This window comes from Aythya ferina, assembly GCF_964211825.1.
Source record: "Aythya ferina genome assembly, chromosome: 6".
NCBI lineage: Eukaryota > Metazoa > Chordata > Aves > Anseriformes > Anatidae > Aythya > Aythya ferina.
Window position 1 is genome coordinate 5930613 of NC_140303.1, and position 15762 is coordinate 5946374.

The 15762-nt window shown below is 47.2% G+C and overlaps 2 protein-coding genes across 7 annotated transcripts in view; one reads left to right on the forward strand and one right to left on the reverse strand.

Annotated features, from left to right (window-relative positions):
- Positions 1–501: 501 nt before the first annotated feature.
- On the forward strand, positions 502–1345 carry TSSK6 (testis specific serine kinase 6; the record flags this gene model as incomplete). The annotated part of the gene is made up of 1 exon (XM_084522878.1): positions 502–1345. Exon 1 carries the CDS (start codon positions 512–514, stop codon positions 1343–1345), a length of 834 nt encoding a protein of 277 aa, XP_084379004.1. The 5' UTR covers positions 502–511.
- A 10683-nt stretch (positions 1346–12028) lies between these two features.
- Positions 12029–15762, reverse strand: part of MYO1B (myosin IB) — a 99854-nt gene continuing 96120 nt past the window's right edge. For all 6 annotated transcript variants that reach the window (XM_084522884.1, XM_084522883.1, XM_084522882.1 and 3 more), the window contains one exon: positions 12029–15031. In XM_084522884.1, coding sequence (XP_084379010.1) covers positions 14908–15031 — 124 coding nt within the window. In that variant the 3' untranslated portion in view covers positions 12029–14907. The remainder of the gene's footprint in view (positions 15032–15762) is intronic.

Below are 15762 nucleotides of genomic sequence, written 5' to 3' on the forward strand. Positions count from 1 at the left end.
AGCTGGGCTCACGAGAGGCCTTTTCTCAGCCTTTGGTTGAGTCTCACCCCTCGTTAGAACCCATTTAAGCAAAATATATATTCAAAACTTAAAAACAGCATCCGGGACCGCGGATGTTTTGTGGTCCTGGGCTCCTTTTTCTAGCTAGAAAGGCAATGTTTCAGCTCATCGTCAGATAATTCTCTTGAAAACGCAAATGAAGAGGAGAAAAATGGTTTAAAAAACGCCTATGTAAATAAATATATAAAATAATACGTATTTGGCAGCGAGAGTTCTCCCCGTGTGTGCACGGACGTGCCCAGGACAGCCGTGGTGGGCAGCAGGGGACACCCCCCGTCTCACAAAGGCTCTGCCCCATCACAATGCCCGGGTGAGCCCTGAGGCCCGCGGTGGCAGCTGTGGGGCCATGGGGGGAGAGTGAAGGCCGCCGAGTGCCACGCACCATGCGTTGAAGTTCCCGAGCCCTGGAGCAGAAGGCCCGCTGTGGTGAGGCCTGCCGGGATCGCTCGACATGCCGAAAACCGACGCAGGCGAGAGGCTGCTCTGCGCGCTGGGCTACAAGCTGGGCCAGACCCTGGGCGAGGGCAGCTTCTCCAAGGTGAAAGAGGTCACCTCCAGCAAGTACAAGGTCCCCTTGGCCGTCAAGGTGGTGGACCGGCGCCGAGCCCCCCCGGCCTTCGTCTACAAGTTTCTGCCGCGGGAGCTCTCCATCCTGCGCCGGATCCGGCACCCCAACATCGTGCGCATCTTCGAGCTGATCGAGGTGTGCAACGGCAAGCTCTACATCGTGATGGAGGCGGCGGCCACCGACCTGCTGGAGCTGGTGCAGCGGCGGGGGAAGCTGCCCTGCGTCCCCGAGGCCCGCGACATCTTCGCCCAGGTGGTGGGGGCCGTGCGCTACCTGCACGACCGCAACCTGGTGCACCGGGACCTCAAGTGCGAGAATGTGCTGCTGGCCGCCGACGGCCGCCGGGCCAAGCTGACCGATTTCGGATTCAGCAAGGAGGCCGGCACCTTCCCGGACCTGAGCACCACCTTCTGCGGGTCGGCAGCCTACGCGTCCCCCGAGGTGCTGCTGGGCATCCCCTACGACGCCAAGAAGTACGACGTGTGGAGCCTGGGGGTGATGCTCTTCGTGATGGTGACCGGCTACATGCCCTTCAACGACACGCGCATCCGCAGCATGCCCCAGCAGCAGAAGAAGGGGGTGCTGTACCCGGAGGGGCTGCCCCCGCTGCCGGAGCCCTGCCGAGCCCTCATCGCCCAGCTGCTGCGCTTCAGCCCGGCCGCGCGGCCCGGCGTGGGGCAGGTGGCCAAGAACAGCTGGCTGAAGGGGGACATCTGAGGGAGGAGAGCCGGGGAGGGCGCTCACACCTTGGCGCAATCAATGCTGTAGAGGAAAAAAATAGGTGTTAATTGATCGTTTCCAGCTGCGGGCTGTGGGCGGGAGTGAGCTCGACGCGTTGGTGAGGCCATGTGGTGGTTCAGGTGGTGGTGGTGGCGTCAAGAAGGCGGCCGTGCCCCTTCACAAAGGGGACAAATGAGCCCACTGCACGTCGGGCTTCAAGCCACGCTGACCGTGGTGAGCAAGGGCTAAGAGCAAACCCTCAGGCTGCTCACCCCAGAGCACCTTTAGGGGCCAGGTCTGAGCTCTCCCAGCGAGCCAGCCTTGTTTGCCACCAAAATGGGTTGAGATGAGGTGGGGGAGAAGCGGTGGTCCTGTAAATCACTACTGCAGAGACAACGTCCTTTATATTCTTTATATACTGCTCTTTAGATCTCACGGGGATATTACAAAACACAGATCCACAGCAGAATCCCTGCGGGCAACCCAACAGCATCACAGAGCCACAACTTTTACTGCGGCTTCGAGATCCGTGCCTTAACTTCAACCAGATCTTGCAGATGCTGGTTCTTGCCAGCATCTGACATCTCTGCCAAGAGATACCTGGTGAGAAAGAAATGCCACTGGCCGTGGAGAAGGCTGAAATGGGACAGAAGGAAAGATGTAAGGTAAAGGAGCACTGCTCTGCTCACACCAGCTCCCACACAAAGGTACCGGCTACTCTGCAACCCCCCGAATCTGCGATGTACGCCAGCTGCCAAGCCCCACATTCAGCCAGGTATTTAAAGGCAGGAGCTGGCATCTGAGATGTGCTTTCATGAGGAGTTTCAAATCCCCTTTAAATGAGTTCCAGCCGAGCTTCCACAGAAATGAAAGTCCAAGAGAAAATGTCCAGCTGGGTGGTCTGCTTGTCCCGGTGTCGCTGGTGCCCCGTGAGCTCACACAACGCAGCCTTGGCAGCGGCTCCCCCAGCAAGGGTACGTCTGAAACGAGCAGATGAGCCCACACGGTCCTGCTGGAGGAGAAGGAAACGTCTTTCGTAACACAAACATTTTGGGTCTATTAAAAGCAGCAGCTTAAGTAGAACAAGATGTGGCAGCAGAGCCAGCCCAAGGCTTTTCAGCACATGGGCTACGGCAAATTTTTGCCACCCCCGGAATGAAGATTTACTTTGCTCTCAAGCCTTGCAGCTGCAAAATAAATCTTCACAGCAGCAGAGTCCAAAGCGGACAGAGAAAGGGATGGGAAGGGTGTCCTGGGGCCATCCGTGGCTGGGGAAACAGGCTTAGGAAGGATCAGGGGGCCGCTAGGGATGGAAAGGAACAGAGAAGCTGAAAGGGTGTGGGAAGAAAATGCAGGGTGGCCAGAGTTGCAGCAAGGCTCTTCTATGGACTGCAGTGTCTGGGGGAAGGTGGCTGGTGGGCTGGGGGCAGGCAGTTCCAGTTCAGTCACCAGCTGCAGGAATCGGTGATCCTCTAAAAGGGAAAATGCTCCCATCCGAAAAAACCCCGCACGTCGGTAGAGGACATGGATCAGTTCAACGGGCTCCTGTTTGTGGTGTTTGAGCTTGGAATCCACGGTTGTCATTAAAAAACAAAATAATCGCTTGCTCTCTAGACCGAGCAGTAATTTCCATCCTGTCAGGCTACTGCCAAATGGTTAAGAGTCAGCCTGACTTTGCTTGCACAGCCTTCGAGACCGTGAGCCTTTTATTAGGGGAAGTCACAGGACTTGGGAAAACGTGGCCATGCAGCACATATTCACATTGGGATTAGACCCAATGGATGCCCTGTGTTTGTCCTTCCAGCTGGTCAGGAACAAATATTTTCCGTCCGTGTGAGAGCACTGCCAAGAATCAGTTCTGTGTGTAGTGCTGGTGAATCCCAGGCGCGAGTACGGCGGGTACAGGTAGGTAACCCGTGAGCGTAAAGCCTGTACAGCAACACAGAATCATAAACAGGAGCTTTTGCTGATTTGCTTTAGGCTATAAAACTTGCATTTATAAACAACAAATAATGTCTCTAGGCATGAGACATCCTCAAGGGCTTTCACGTGTTTCCACAAGGTGGGCTCAGAGCTCTTCGGCCACACACCTCGAAACGTTCAAGATCCAGACTTCACCCAGGAGCCTTCCTCGCTCCAAAGCGCTCTCAGGTCGTGCTCCGGGGCTCTCCTCTGAGCTCTGCCAGCCCTGGTGGGATCGTGCGGCCTCTCCTTTTGCTTTCTGCTAATTCTCCTTCGCCAAAGACAAAGCGAAGACAAAACGAGTTGTTCTAAATCCCAGGACCTGATCTCCCCCCACACACCACATTCTCCCACACAACTGCATCGGCTGAGACGGGAGGGTCCCGTGCCATCGCCCCGTCGCTGCTGTCACCTCTCAGTCCTTCAGGTTGTTATATCCGTGCTTTGGAACCATTTGGAGTGCCTCTCACGCATCCTGAAGCAATCTTAGCCCCCGGGGCTGTACTCCCAGCCGCAGCAGCGCCGTGCTGCCCGGCCTGCAGCCCGTGACCCGCTTCAGCCGTCCTCGGCCCGGCCAGCGCGGGCAGGCGTGGTGCGAGGCATGCCGGGGTGACCCTGCCGTGTTCAACAGGCAATTTAGCAAATAAATGTACCTCGCTCTGCTCGCATGCATTCACCTTCCCATAATTGCAGCCTTCAGTCCTTGCAGCCTTTTATCCGGCTCCCTTGTGCCCTCGTCTTCCTCTCCAAGCCCCATGCTGCCCGCAGCGATGGGTCCCCGTGCGTCGTCAGCCGTCTTCACTTTACGGACTCATTTCTTTGCTTTTCCTACCCCGTGTGGGTCTCCACGCTTGCTTGCCTGTTGGAAGAGCGGAAAGGAGGCCACCGCTTTCATATCTTGATCCACTCAGTTATATTAAGCGTAACAATAAAAAACAACAAGGCTCGCACCAAAGGACAGGAGCCAGAGGCTCCCCAAGCGCACAACTTTCCTTGCAGACGAGAGGTTTTCCATGAATCATATTTTCATTTTCACAGCACCTACCAAACATTAATCCTCACGCTAGCACCAGGTGGCAAATATTATTCTCCCTGTGTTACGGTGAGCAGGCTAAGTGGCTTACCTCAAGCCAAGGGGATTGCATTTTACATTACGGTGTAAAACGTCCCCGGCCTCCAGACTTCAGAGCCATGAGCTGAGCAGTCTTGAAACACTTAACAAATTCAGCGCTATCTGATGGCCTGGAAAGACATCTGAATTCCCTCTGCAACTGCTCCCAAATCAATCTCATATTATCTCATGAGTGAGTAAGAGAGAATGTGCTATAAAAGCAGGTACTGGCTCTGAATAAAGGATCCAAGTTTCTCCTGGAGTGCCAAGGGCTGTGTAAGGGGGGGATTCTGTGCCACTCCTTCCTGCCCACCTTATCACCAGCCACGGGAGCAACCAGCAGGTTCCCCAGAAGACACACACTGCATCCTTCCTTTCCCTAGCTGCTGACCATCCCTGCCCCAGAAGGTGGCACATATTCAGTGAGTGGGGCCTGGGGCACAGCAGAGGACCTTCAGCTCAGGGTGCTCCACCTCGTGAGCTGGCCCTGCTGAGCTGTTGCTGTCCTCACAGACAACCTTGCTCGGGGGAGGCCAGACAGCGCTCTCATTAGCTACAAGCAGAAAACAAAGCGTGATTTGCTGCCTCGGATATAATGATAACCCTTGGCTCCGCGTTGGCATGTTCAGCAGCTCGTTAATGGGCTGCCTTGGAACACGTACAACGCCCCGCCACGCACACACGCGCCTGCTCATTTATTGTATCAGGAGCTGCCCCTCTTTCTGTCTGACGTACTTCCCCCGCGTCCAGAAAATGGTGCAAACTGCCCCACGCAGAGCAAACCATGATTGATGAATGAATCCTGGGGAAAGCAGTTTGGCTCTCTGTGCACTCTACAGCCAATTAACTTTTCTGACACTGAGAGCCACGTTCAGGTACTACCAACAGGTCCAGAGAAGTGCTGGAGGAAGGACCCATGGAGGGTTGGACCTACCAGAAGCCCACAAACAAACACATTTATTTACATCATTCCTACTGCGAGTGAGGGACAGTCCTTTGCCTTCCTCCTGTTCCAGAACCTGGAAGGAAGCTGAGGCCATGAACACAAAAAGAGAGGCAGGGTTTGCTGCTGCTCTGCTTCTTGTCCTTTCCCTTGAGAAAATCCAGCAGAGGCGACCATAGCCATTCCCACCATGTACTTCATTTCATCTTCACAGAAGAAGAAGAAACTTCTGCTCGCTATCGTTTATTAGCTGCTATTTCAGGCAGTGCTTGGCAGGAGCCTGGAGACAACTGTGCTGGTGGTTTTGGGATGGAGAGTCCGCCTGTCAGCAGATTGAATCTATTACAAATGCTATTCTCAAGACGTCATGCGGGATCTAAACTTCAAACCTGCAACTCAGCACAAACTTCATTTCATTGTGAAACCAGAGACTTTTCAATTGCATCTGCAACACTTACAGAATATCCACGTTCTCCATTGTACCCTGCTCCATCTCTCTGGTTTTACTCTACCCCTAAATTTGCTGTGTGCCTCAGCTTTTTACAGGGGCAAGCAACAGCTGCACGTCAGATGCTTAGCAAGCAAAGCTCCAGCAGTGGGTGAAAACACAGAAATGCACATCAGCTGATGACCTGCCTGGCCGCAGAGGAGCAACAGTGGTTTTGGTGCGTGCTTCGGTGTGTATGTGGGGTTTTGCATCCAGCAGAAAGAATCGGGTGAGACTTTTTGGTGTGCAGGACCAGGACCAGTGTGCAACCGAAGGCATGCGTTAAAATGCTGGCTGCTTCAATCATCAACTCTGCTGAAGGTTTCCGTATCCCCAGTCTCCAAAAAGAATGGTCAGATAAGACAATTCACTATATTGAGTTGGGGTTGAAATCATCACCCGCAAGAAGATTATCCCAACGCACTACTTCAGCTGAGCTCCTGTCTCCAGGGTTTTCTCCTAAATTTACCAGCAAGAACATTTTAAATCAGTATACAGAGCTGCGAAGCTGCAATTTCATGCCAGAATCAGACAGGACCTGTAGCTAACTCCAACACGAGAGAAATACAAAATAAAAGCACACAGGAGGGCAGTTTTTGTAAAGGGGACATTTTCTCCAGTAGTAGACAGACTGAATCCGTCTTGATTTTATTGCTATGTATCTTGAGAGCTTGCTTTCCTCACAGTTAAAAGAAAATCTCTTCTACCAAGACAAACTCACAACAGTCAGCAGCACCAGGGAACAAACTGTTGGGCCCAAGAAGTGGGGGAGAGTGTTTTTCACACCAATGACTAGGGCGTTCATCTACAGTTTGAGGCCGGAAATGTGGTTCTTGGAGCTGGTATAAGAAGTATAGACCATCAGAAAAGAAAAAAAAAAAAAAGAGAGAGAGAGCCATGGAAGGTTGAAGAACAAAAAATGAGCACATTGTGTCCAAAGAAAGTTCAACAATTTTCCCAGCTCATTGAATTGTGGGAACTTTGCTTTTCCAGGGAATAACTATGCTATTTTTAGCGTTTTTATTATACAATTTGTCACAAGCTGTCTCAGGAGACTATCAACAATCAGTTTCAAACAGCATTTGACCACAAACACTTCTCCACATGTGATTTAGAACATCTGGACCCAAGGAGTCAGCTTTCAAAGCATGCCAGCACCGTGCTGGCTCCCCGCATTTCTTCTTGCTTCCATCTTCACGTCCATTGTCAGAACACGTGTAGAAACCAGGCTCCCAAACTCCAAAGCTCCAACAATGCTTCCACGCTCCATACTTACACCGAAGTGCTGGGAGAGGAGGCACCGTGCTCTCGGGAGAGGAGGGCAGCCAGGGATTGCTGGTAGCGCATTCCAGGCATTGCCGAGCTGCCGTGATTTATACGTCATGCTCCCTAAAGATAGGGGATGAGATGCTTGGCCTGGAGCCTCGCCAGCCTGTTTGCAGTGTCACATCTGCAGATCTGGAAAGGAGGTGCCCGCTCCTCTGCTGCGTTCCAGCTGTAGGCACTGCCTCTGTATGTGGCCCGCAGAAGGCTCTGGCCACCAAGGGAAACCTTCTCACCAGAAAGTTTGGGTAGGTAGAGTGCAAATCCACAAAGCAGCTCTTCAGTGAATCTGAGAAGGGGATGGGAAGATATGAAAAAGGAATGCAAGCAAATAGCAGAGGAAATGACATTATGATCCCAGCTGGAAACGCTGTAATGATCTGCTTGGTGTCTGTGTAGAAACCTGCATGAGAATGGAGAGATTCAGGCCCCTGCAGAGCCAACGAGTATTTTATCATCAGCTGGAGGGGGATGAAGGTTTCACGCAGCCATTAATTTTGTGTTCGCCTTTATTTTCTCTCATAATCCACACATATGTGGTGCGATCGTACAGCAATCTACATTTCCACTACCTTCTGTCATGCAAGCCTGGCCTCCCCACAGTCTACCAAAGCCATATTCATTAGGACATATGCTGTGGTGCTAACAAAGCTCCCAGACCAAACCCCACACAAATACTGCTTCGTAACAGTTCAGTCAGCACAGGGGAGAGGGAAATACTGAGCTGCGCTTTGGGAAGACTTGGGAGCGACATTATGGGGGTTTCTACTTCTTGTTCAACCCTGTGTGCTCTCAAAGAACAGCCGGTTAAATTCCGGCACGTTTCTCTTTCTGAACTTAAAACAACTGGGATTTTGGTACACAGTGTCTTTTGGGAGAGCTCACCAAGCCTTGGAGGCCTGTCAGGAGCAGAGCACGCAGGCCGGGCGGCCCAGCGCGCGGTTCGAGCAGGCCCGGCAGAGTAGCACAGCCGCCATTTCGACCAAAGCTCGGGGCTTGGAGCTCAGGTTTTCAGGAGCAGAGTTAGGGGACTCTGGTCCAGCAGTTGCTGACAAATCCCTCATCCCCTGCAAATCACACACACAAGCCGCTGTCCAGTATCACCCGCTCGTGGGGCGCACGCCTGCCACCACTCGAGGACAGCATTCAGAGGTCACACACAGGGGACACCACCCTGGCTCTCTGGTTTACAGCCAGGCATCTGAGTGCCAGTAAAACAGAAGAAAGAAAACTGTGGTTTCTATAAAACCTGAGTTTCTGCTAGATTCTTTTCTGCTCCTGCAGCAGACGGCAAGCACTGAGCACTGGGTACAAGATGCCTGTATCCTCCTGTACCTCACGCCTCCTTTCTAGTCTCACCTGCGTTCCCCCTTTCGTCCATCCCTCTTCAGCAGGAGGTGGTGCTCAGCACCTGGTGGCTCCTTTGCTGCCACTGCTCCTCGTTTCTCACCTGACTGCTCCAGCGTGGGCTCCTCCACAGGCTGCAGTCCTGTCAGGGTTGTACCCGCTCCTCTGGCCACTCCTGGTCCCTGCCCAGGCGGCTCCTGGCCTCCAGCCCTCCTCAGGCTGTGCTTTTGCTTTGGCATTTCTCCTCTCCTGTTTTGCTCAGGCTGCCTCATTTTTCTCAGCATTTGCTACCATTTCTTAAGCACGCCTTTGCAGAGACACCGCACGGCTCTGCTCCGACTAGCAAGGGGCAGCCTCTGGCCACCTCACACCGCTCCCCGTGCTGCCCCCCGCGACAAGCCCTGCAGCTGGGACACGGGGAGAGCAGCTCACGGCCCTCGTTTTTGTTCCTGGTTAGCTCCATTCCCTTTTCAAACCCATTTTTTTGTTTATTGATGCCCTACTTCAAAACAAATTCACTGAGCCTTACTTAGCAGAGAGATCGCACACACTGGGGTGACGTGGGAGAAGGGAACATCTGGCAGTGCAAAACCAAGCGACGGGAGAAAGCCACACCAAGGGAAGCCTCCAACTAATGCTACAGGCCAGGATTAGCACAGTGCGAGTCATCTAGAGCACAGAAACAAAAATAGAGCAAATCTACAAAGGCTTTGCTCTTCCACCCTGACTGAAGAAAGCCATAGGTCCCCACCCATGGCAGCCGGGGGTCTGGCAGCTGGATAAGACACGTTGCTGTCTTTGGTAAGGGTTTCCTTGCCCTGATTCTACAGAAAAGCCTGGAGATGCAGCTGAAGCTGAACCCTGAAAAACAATTTTAGCTCTTCTCTTGAATTGAGGTTTTCTTTGGTGCTTTGGGCAGGGGATTGGACCCCTCAGCTACGTGCCCTGTAGCCTGTCAGCTTGGCCCGCACAGCATCCCTTGGGCAGGTGCTGGCAGTGAGAGGAGTCATCACTCCTGCCCCATCCCACCCAGATGGATGGACGTGGTCCTCTTCATTCACAGACTGACATTTAACAGCTCACAGTCCTCCTTGCCTTTCTATTTTTAGTCTACCCTGAGAAATCCTACCTCTGCCTCAAGAGAAGGGAGAAAACCACCCAGGTAGGATCCAGAACCACATCCCAGAACCACACACACAGTGCTTGGGAGCCCAGCATGTGATAGATACCACACGATGCCAACACAGCACCGCTTCCTAAATGCAAAAGCTTTCAAACAGGGGAAATGGGGAGAACATGTTCATGCCAGAAATGGGCTGACTGTGAGCTTGGAAGTTATATATTTATGTCACAGTGAGTTTCTGGTGTTGGTTTAAAGCCAATTTTTCCTATACCAGAAATAGCTGATTTTTTATTTTTATTTTTTGCATTATTCCCATAACAGTTAATGAAAACTCAGGGAACTGCCATCAATATCTCACAATCTTTGTATAATATTAAGTTTGGGATGCAATCAACAATTAGGATCTTCCATTGCACTTAAAAGCTCATCCACAGCTTTTGGACTTCATGAATAAAAATGAAATTTTAATTAATAGGTTATGGTGATTTTGGATCAGGCAGCATTGCTTTGAATGCCTGCAGTTGGATCCTTCATGGTTAAACCTATGCCAAGGTCTCTTTCCATAGCTATGGCAGCAGGAAGGCAAGCAAAAGCCAAAGTATTTGCAGCTATTTAATGCTCCTCTGCGTCTGAATATAAATGAGTTCCCTCCTTTTGGCACCTGGGCTTGAAATTACCATTTTGTATTCTGACAGATTCCTTTTTTAAGGCTACAAGAAGCAACCTTGAAAACTGCGTGCAGTGAATCAAGGCAGCAGGGACTTCATCACAGCATAGCTTCAAGTGGATTTCTCTTCTAACAGGAGGAGACAGAGCAGTGAGAGTGAGCACACAGCAACAGAAGCTTTTCATGTTTCAGGCTTCGCTTTTGCTTTTTGTCAGAGTTTTGGGAAGCACTGGTGATACTGATACAGCTAGCAAATGAGCTTGAAAGGGAACAAAGCATCTCTTAACAAAAACAGCTCTTAGTTAGAAGGGGAATAAAATATTTCCTATACACTCAGCTGAAACCAAGGTGCCAGGATGCAGAGGTAGATAATGGAAGAAAATAATCTGAAAGGAAAAAAAAATGGTGTTTTACTCTTGAGACATTCCTTCCTCCCTTTGTCACTGTAGAGTCCATCAAAGCAGGAGGGAATGAGGACTGGAGGAAACCAGAACTTGATGAGAGACAGTGGGAAACAGCACCTGATACCTCTGAGACCATCCAGCATCAAGATACTGGTAGGCCTGTAAAAATCACTATTTAACGTGGCAAAAAGCATAATCTTCCACTTTCCCTCGGGGGCCAGGGATGAACAGCCTAAAAGGCACAAGCTCCTGGCCACACTTACACTCCACCGCTCAGCCACAAAGCCCAGAGACTCAGATGCCAGGCATGTGGGAGGAAGCCAAAAACATCCTTAATGCTAAAAAGCTAAAAATGCTAAAAAGGTGATGGGCGAGGATGCTGGTGGCACAGGCAGTGTGGTCATTGCCACACCACCCATGGGCAAGAGCTCTGGCAGAAGCAGGAATGAAGTTTGGCCACTCATCCTGACAGGCAGACCTTTACTTTCCCATAGCGGAACGCTATACAGCAGAGCCTTACCTTAGGGTAAGTGCAGTTAAGTAAGAAATGAGTTGAATTAAGAAGAGAGATTCAGATTCTTCAGATTTTCTTTACTCTAAGAGGCTTTTGTGTTTCATACTTGAAAATTTTGCTTAGCCAGTGGAAGTCAGATGCCAATGTCTTAAAAGCTTAGGCTAAAAGAGAATCTGTTTCTAAAAATCTTTAAAAAATCTAATTAATTTTAAGTTAAAGCTTGAATACTCAACTCTTCCCTGCATGCAAGGGAACAGGAGTAGAGTTGGTGCTAGCTGATAGCAAGTTGGGACTAAGTTTGATATTCTTCTCCCAACCCCAAATCTTCGATAGCCCTAGCTTACCTTAGACAGGTGCAGCATGAAAGAGTGATCTGTTTCCTAAAAAAATAAATAAAAATAAATTTTAAGAAATCATAGTAGCACACTTACTTCTCTTTGCCTTCTAGCTAATATTTTGAGATTGGCCAATTAAAATCTGCCCCAATCTACATAAATACATTTTTACAAGAATTATTAATGGCAACTGTAAATTCACCATAATTCTTTATACCCTGTATGCTCCACTCAAAAAGTACAGAACTGATGGAATCAGTGCTGCTGAATGAGCAAGTACTTCAGTCAATGCTATCCTGCTAGGAAAAACAGGACCTTTCCATACAGTGAATGCATTAGCAAGGAATCACACACATTTCTTGTCTCTCCAAGTCACACTGTTGTGCGTATGCAACCTAAAATCCCACCTGCCTGTGCTTTTTAGATTTGAAAGCAGTAAGGAAGGTACAGATAGAGAGAAAGCATAGGTCTAGGAACAGAATTTTTATTTGATTCTGGAAAATTGCAAGAAACAATTTTTTTTTTAAATGATCCTTGCCCCGCTTTCAGACGACAAATGAAAATTTACAAGTAAAAGGATGCATAAGGTTAGCACCATAGGAGTAGTTGTTTTCTCTTTACAATTTCGTTTGGTAGAAGGTTATAAAAGAACACAAAGGAAAAGAAAAAACTAGCTGACCACGCATTTTTATTTGCAACATCCTAGATACTTAGATCTAAACATCAAAACACCATGACTCAACTAGCATATCTAAATAATTCATGTTCAGCAAAACTCACTCTGTACATTACGAACTGCGTAGGTGTCAGCCGGTAGCTATCACAACATATGAACTAATATGCAAGGCAAAAATGGTAATGTTCCAGAAAAAGAAGTGAAACAACAGACATCAAAGTGAGGAATTTGCCATTCTTCCAGTGTTATGCTAGTATGGCTACCGCTGCTTGCTGCAAAGACCAACAAAATAAAAGGGATGTGTACTGGGTCTGGCTGTGATGGGGTTAATTTCATGGGTCAAATATCCTAATATTACCCTGAAATATCCTACAGTTCATTGGACAAACATTCAAATGTACTTAATCTCTCATTTCCTACCTGCAAACAACTACAGGATTACATCAGCCATCATTCAAATGTTTGCTTTCCTCTACTTGCATTCATTTTTAAAACGTGCTCCACGTGGTTCTTATTGTAAGGTTTTCAAGGTACCAAACAAACCCTCCAGTCCTTACCAGGAAGGAATGCTAACACACAGGTTTTAGGGAGTTTTAAATTTAGGAGTTACGTGTTGTCTTCTTAAGGCAATGGAATAATTACTTTGAGGTATCCTAATTTTGCATTATACAGTGATACTAAGATTTCCTTTGTAAGCATCTCTAATTACAAAACATTTAAAATGCTTTATATTTTACTAAACTATTAATCTGACTTAGTTATTAATAAAAAAGGGGGAGGGGTTAAACTTGGATCATAATGAAGTAACTTTTTGTCATAGTTTGGTTACTCCCACCTTTCAAGGTCATGTGCATGGACTTCTAACAGCAGCATTAAGCAACCAGTTAAAGCAATTGTTTTGTATCCAAATCATAGCAAAACCATCTACTTTAATCCCAAAGTAAGACCCAATATTACCCAAAACAGCTCCTTTTTTTTTCTTTTTCTTTTTCCAGATTGATAAGGAGGCTACCACTAGCATTAGAACATCAGCTTCTGTACACACAGTTTTAACCTGGAGAGCCAACATTAACGGTGAACTACCCAGAGGAGCCTTCACAGGCATCAGTACTACATAACTTCACCACCGGAAGAGTAACGAGACTCTGAACTTTTCTTTATCTTTTCTTTATTTATGCTTGGACTTCCAGCACTGCACATCAAGTACCCAGGGTCTTCATCTGTCCTATATCAGACTGCAAAAACACAACGGTTTCTCAGCTGTCCTTGCATCAACAAAGCAAACACATTCAGCAACCCCTTCACATGAGTAGTTACTTCTATCTTAAAAATGCAGCTCCTCTTAAGGATTTCAACTAATGCTTCTGGTTTATAAAAGATTAAGTGCAATCAGTTACGCTGAAAGTTTATAATGCAGCTCTTGGATTGTATTTTCTGTGCACACATTTACATCAGGCACACGAGTTATATAAAATAGTTTGGAGTACAAAAATATGGTTATAACATAGGAGTACCAAACAGCACAGAATTAAAACAGTTTTATTACCATAATACCAATTTATATACAGACCCTCAAATTCAGGAATTTTTAATTTGAAGTATTCTTCCCAAATTGACAACTGTAGTGTACACTCTAAAAAACTGCAAATTAACAACACAAATCTATTTCAACCCCTACGCTGTCTATGCAGGCTGCACCAATCCTCTCTCTTGCACACAAAAATGTATTATAAATAATTTTTCACAAAATGTCATGTATGTCTTATTGCACATTGTACATGCCAATATCTAAAAGAAAGGCTCAAACCCTTCGCTTGATAACTAATGGTTTAAATAACTAGCAGTTACTTGTGCTATGAATACTACTGCATTTTTCAGGCTCTAATCATAACTGATAATTTAAAGAAAAAAGCAGAACAGAAAATATGCTTTAAACTGTATATCTTTTGTGAATGAAATAAGCTTCTTTAAATTTATTCTTATTTTTACTTTATAAAGTTATTAAAAATATTTGACCCAATTAAAAATCATGTTTCAAAATTTCCACTTTTTTTTTTTCCATTAAAAATTTATCCATACAACTGCTTGTATAATCATATGTTCCTTCTGTTTTGCAGAATTTGGTGTTCCCCTGCTGTATGTACTAAAGGATCAAGTTATGTATGTCCTAGAGTTAACTACAATGATTAGTGTCTCAGTCTCAGCTCTGCCAGGCTCTCCAGAAAGGGAGGAGCGCGTCAGAGCACCAGAGCAGGTAGGTTGGCATAAAAAGCCACAGGGCACAAGTTGCCACTAAGCATCAAGGTCACGTATAGTTTCTGTTAAGTGGATCTCTAGACTAAGGAATATGAGTAATTTACCGTTAATATGTGGGTTTATGGTATGCTGCAGTAAAATATGGCCACTAAACAAAGAGAATGATTCATGTATGACAGAAAACTTGCCAACTGGTAAAAATGCCCCACTGGGTAAAAATCTGCGTGTTGAAGGTTAAAACTATGGCACAAAGGAAAAAGTTAAAAAGTCAACTGATCAAATGTTTTGCCATGGGTTTCCAAAGCTATTAGCCGTCAACAGCTCTAGAAAGGGGTAAAACCAGCAAAACCAAACTAAAATTGCACTATTACAAAGAAACAAGTCCATGAAAGGGAGAGGCACCAGCTGCAGTTATGGGACAGCCACTTCAAGAAGCCGATTGTTTTTTCGTTTGCAAGTTGGGATGTTGCCATTTTTCTGGCTGCCTTGTATGAACTTCACACACACTTTGTCTTGTCTGAACTGGACCAGAAACCTAGGGGAGGGAATAAGAGCGGTGTTAGTTAAAGGTGGAAAATGCATGATCAGATTCTTTTGAAGTCTTCTTGAAGTCTTTCTGAAGGCCTTTCTTCCATTCACGGCTATAGCTACAAAAAGACACCTGATCCTGCTTCTCCAGGAATAGTTTATAAACAGGGTAATAAAATTAGAGAGAAAGCTGAAAGCATCATTAACAGTATTTTTGGTCATTTATTTGTACTCTATTTTCAACCATCTACAATGCATCAGTGAGCTAAGTACCTTTTAAAACCAGATTCTGCAGACTAGTCATCAAAGAAAAACATTTAACATGGTTGTTGGGTTTTCTTTTCATAAAATAATATATATAAAGCCAGCAAAGCAACAATACTGATACTACTTTTTGTCCATAGAGAATTTTACTTTCTTACCATACCATACAGAAATTAGTCATACCAACAGATTCTTTGTTAGGGAAATAAGCTTTTCTCCCACTTAAAAGTAGATAAACGAATATATATACATATTAGTACTCCAGCTACCTTGAGTAAATGCCAGACATCTATCAATTCCCTCCAACACCATTACCCCTGTGACTTAGAAAAAGTTCAGCAGAGGGCAGCTGAAGCCACAACTCATAAAGCGAGGGCTTAGGTTGGTACAAAACCCACGAACGCTCAGTTGAGGAGGACGACTGCTCTGTCTGAGCAGCATTTCAAAAGCTCAGCAGAAATCGGGGTGAATGTT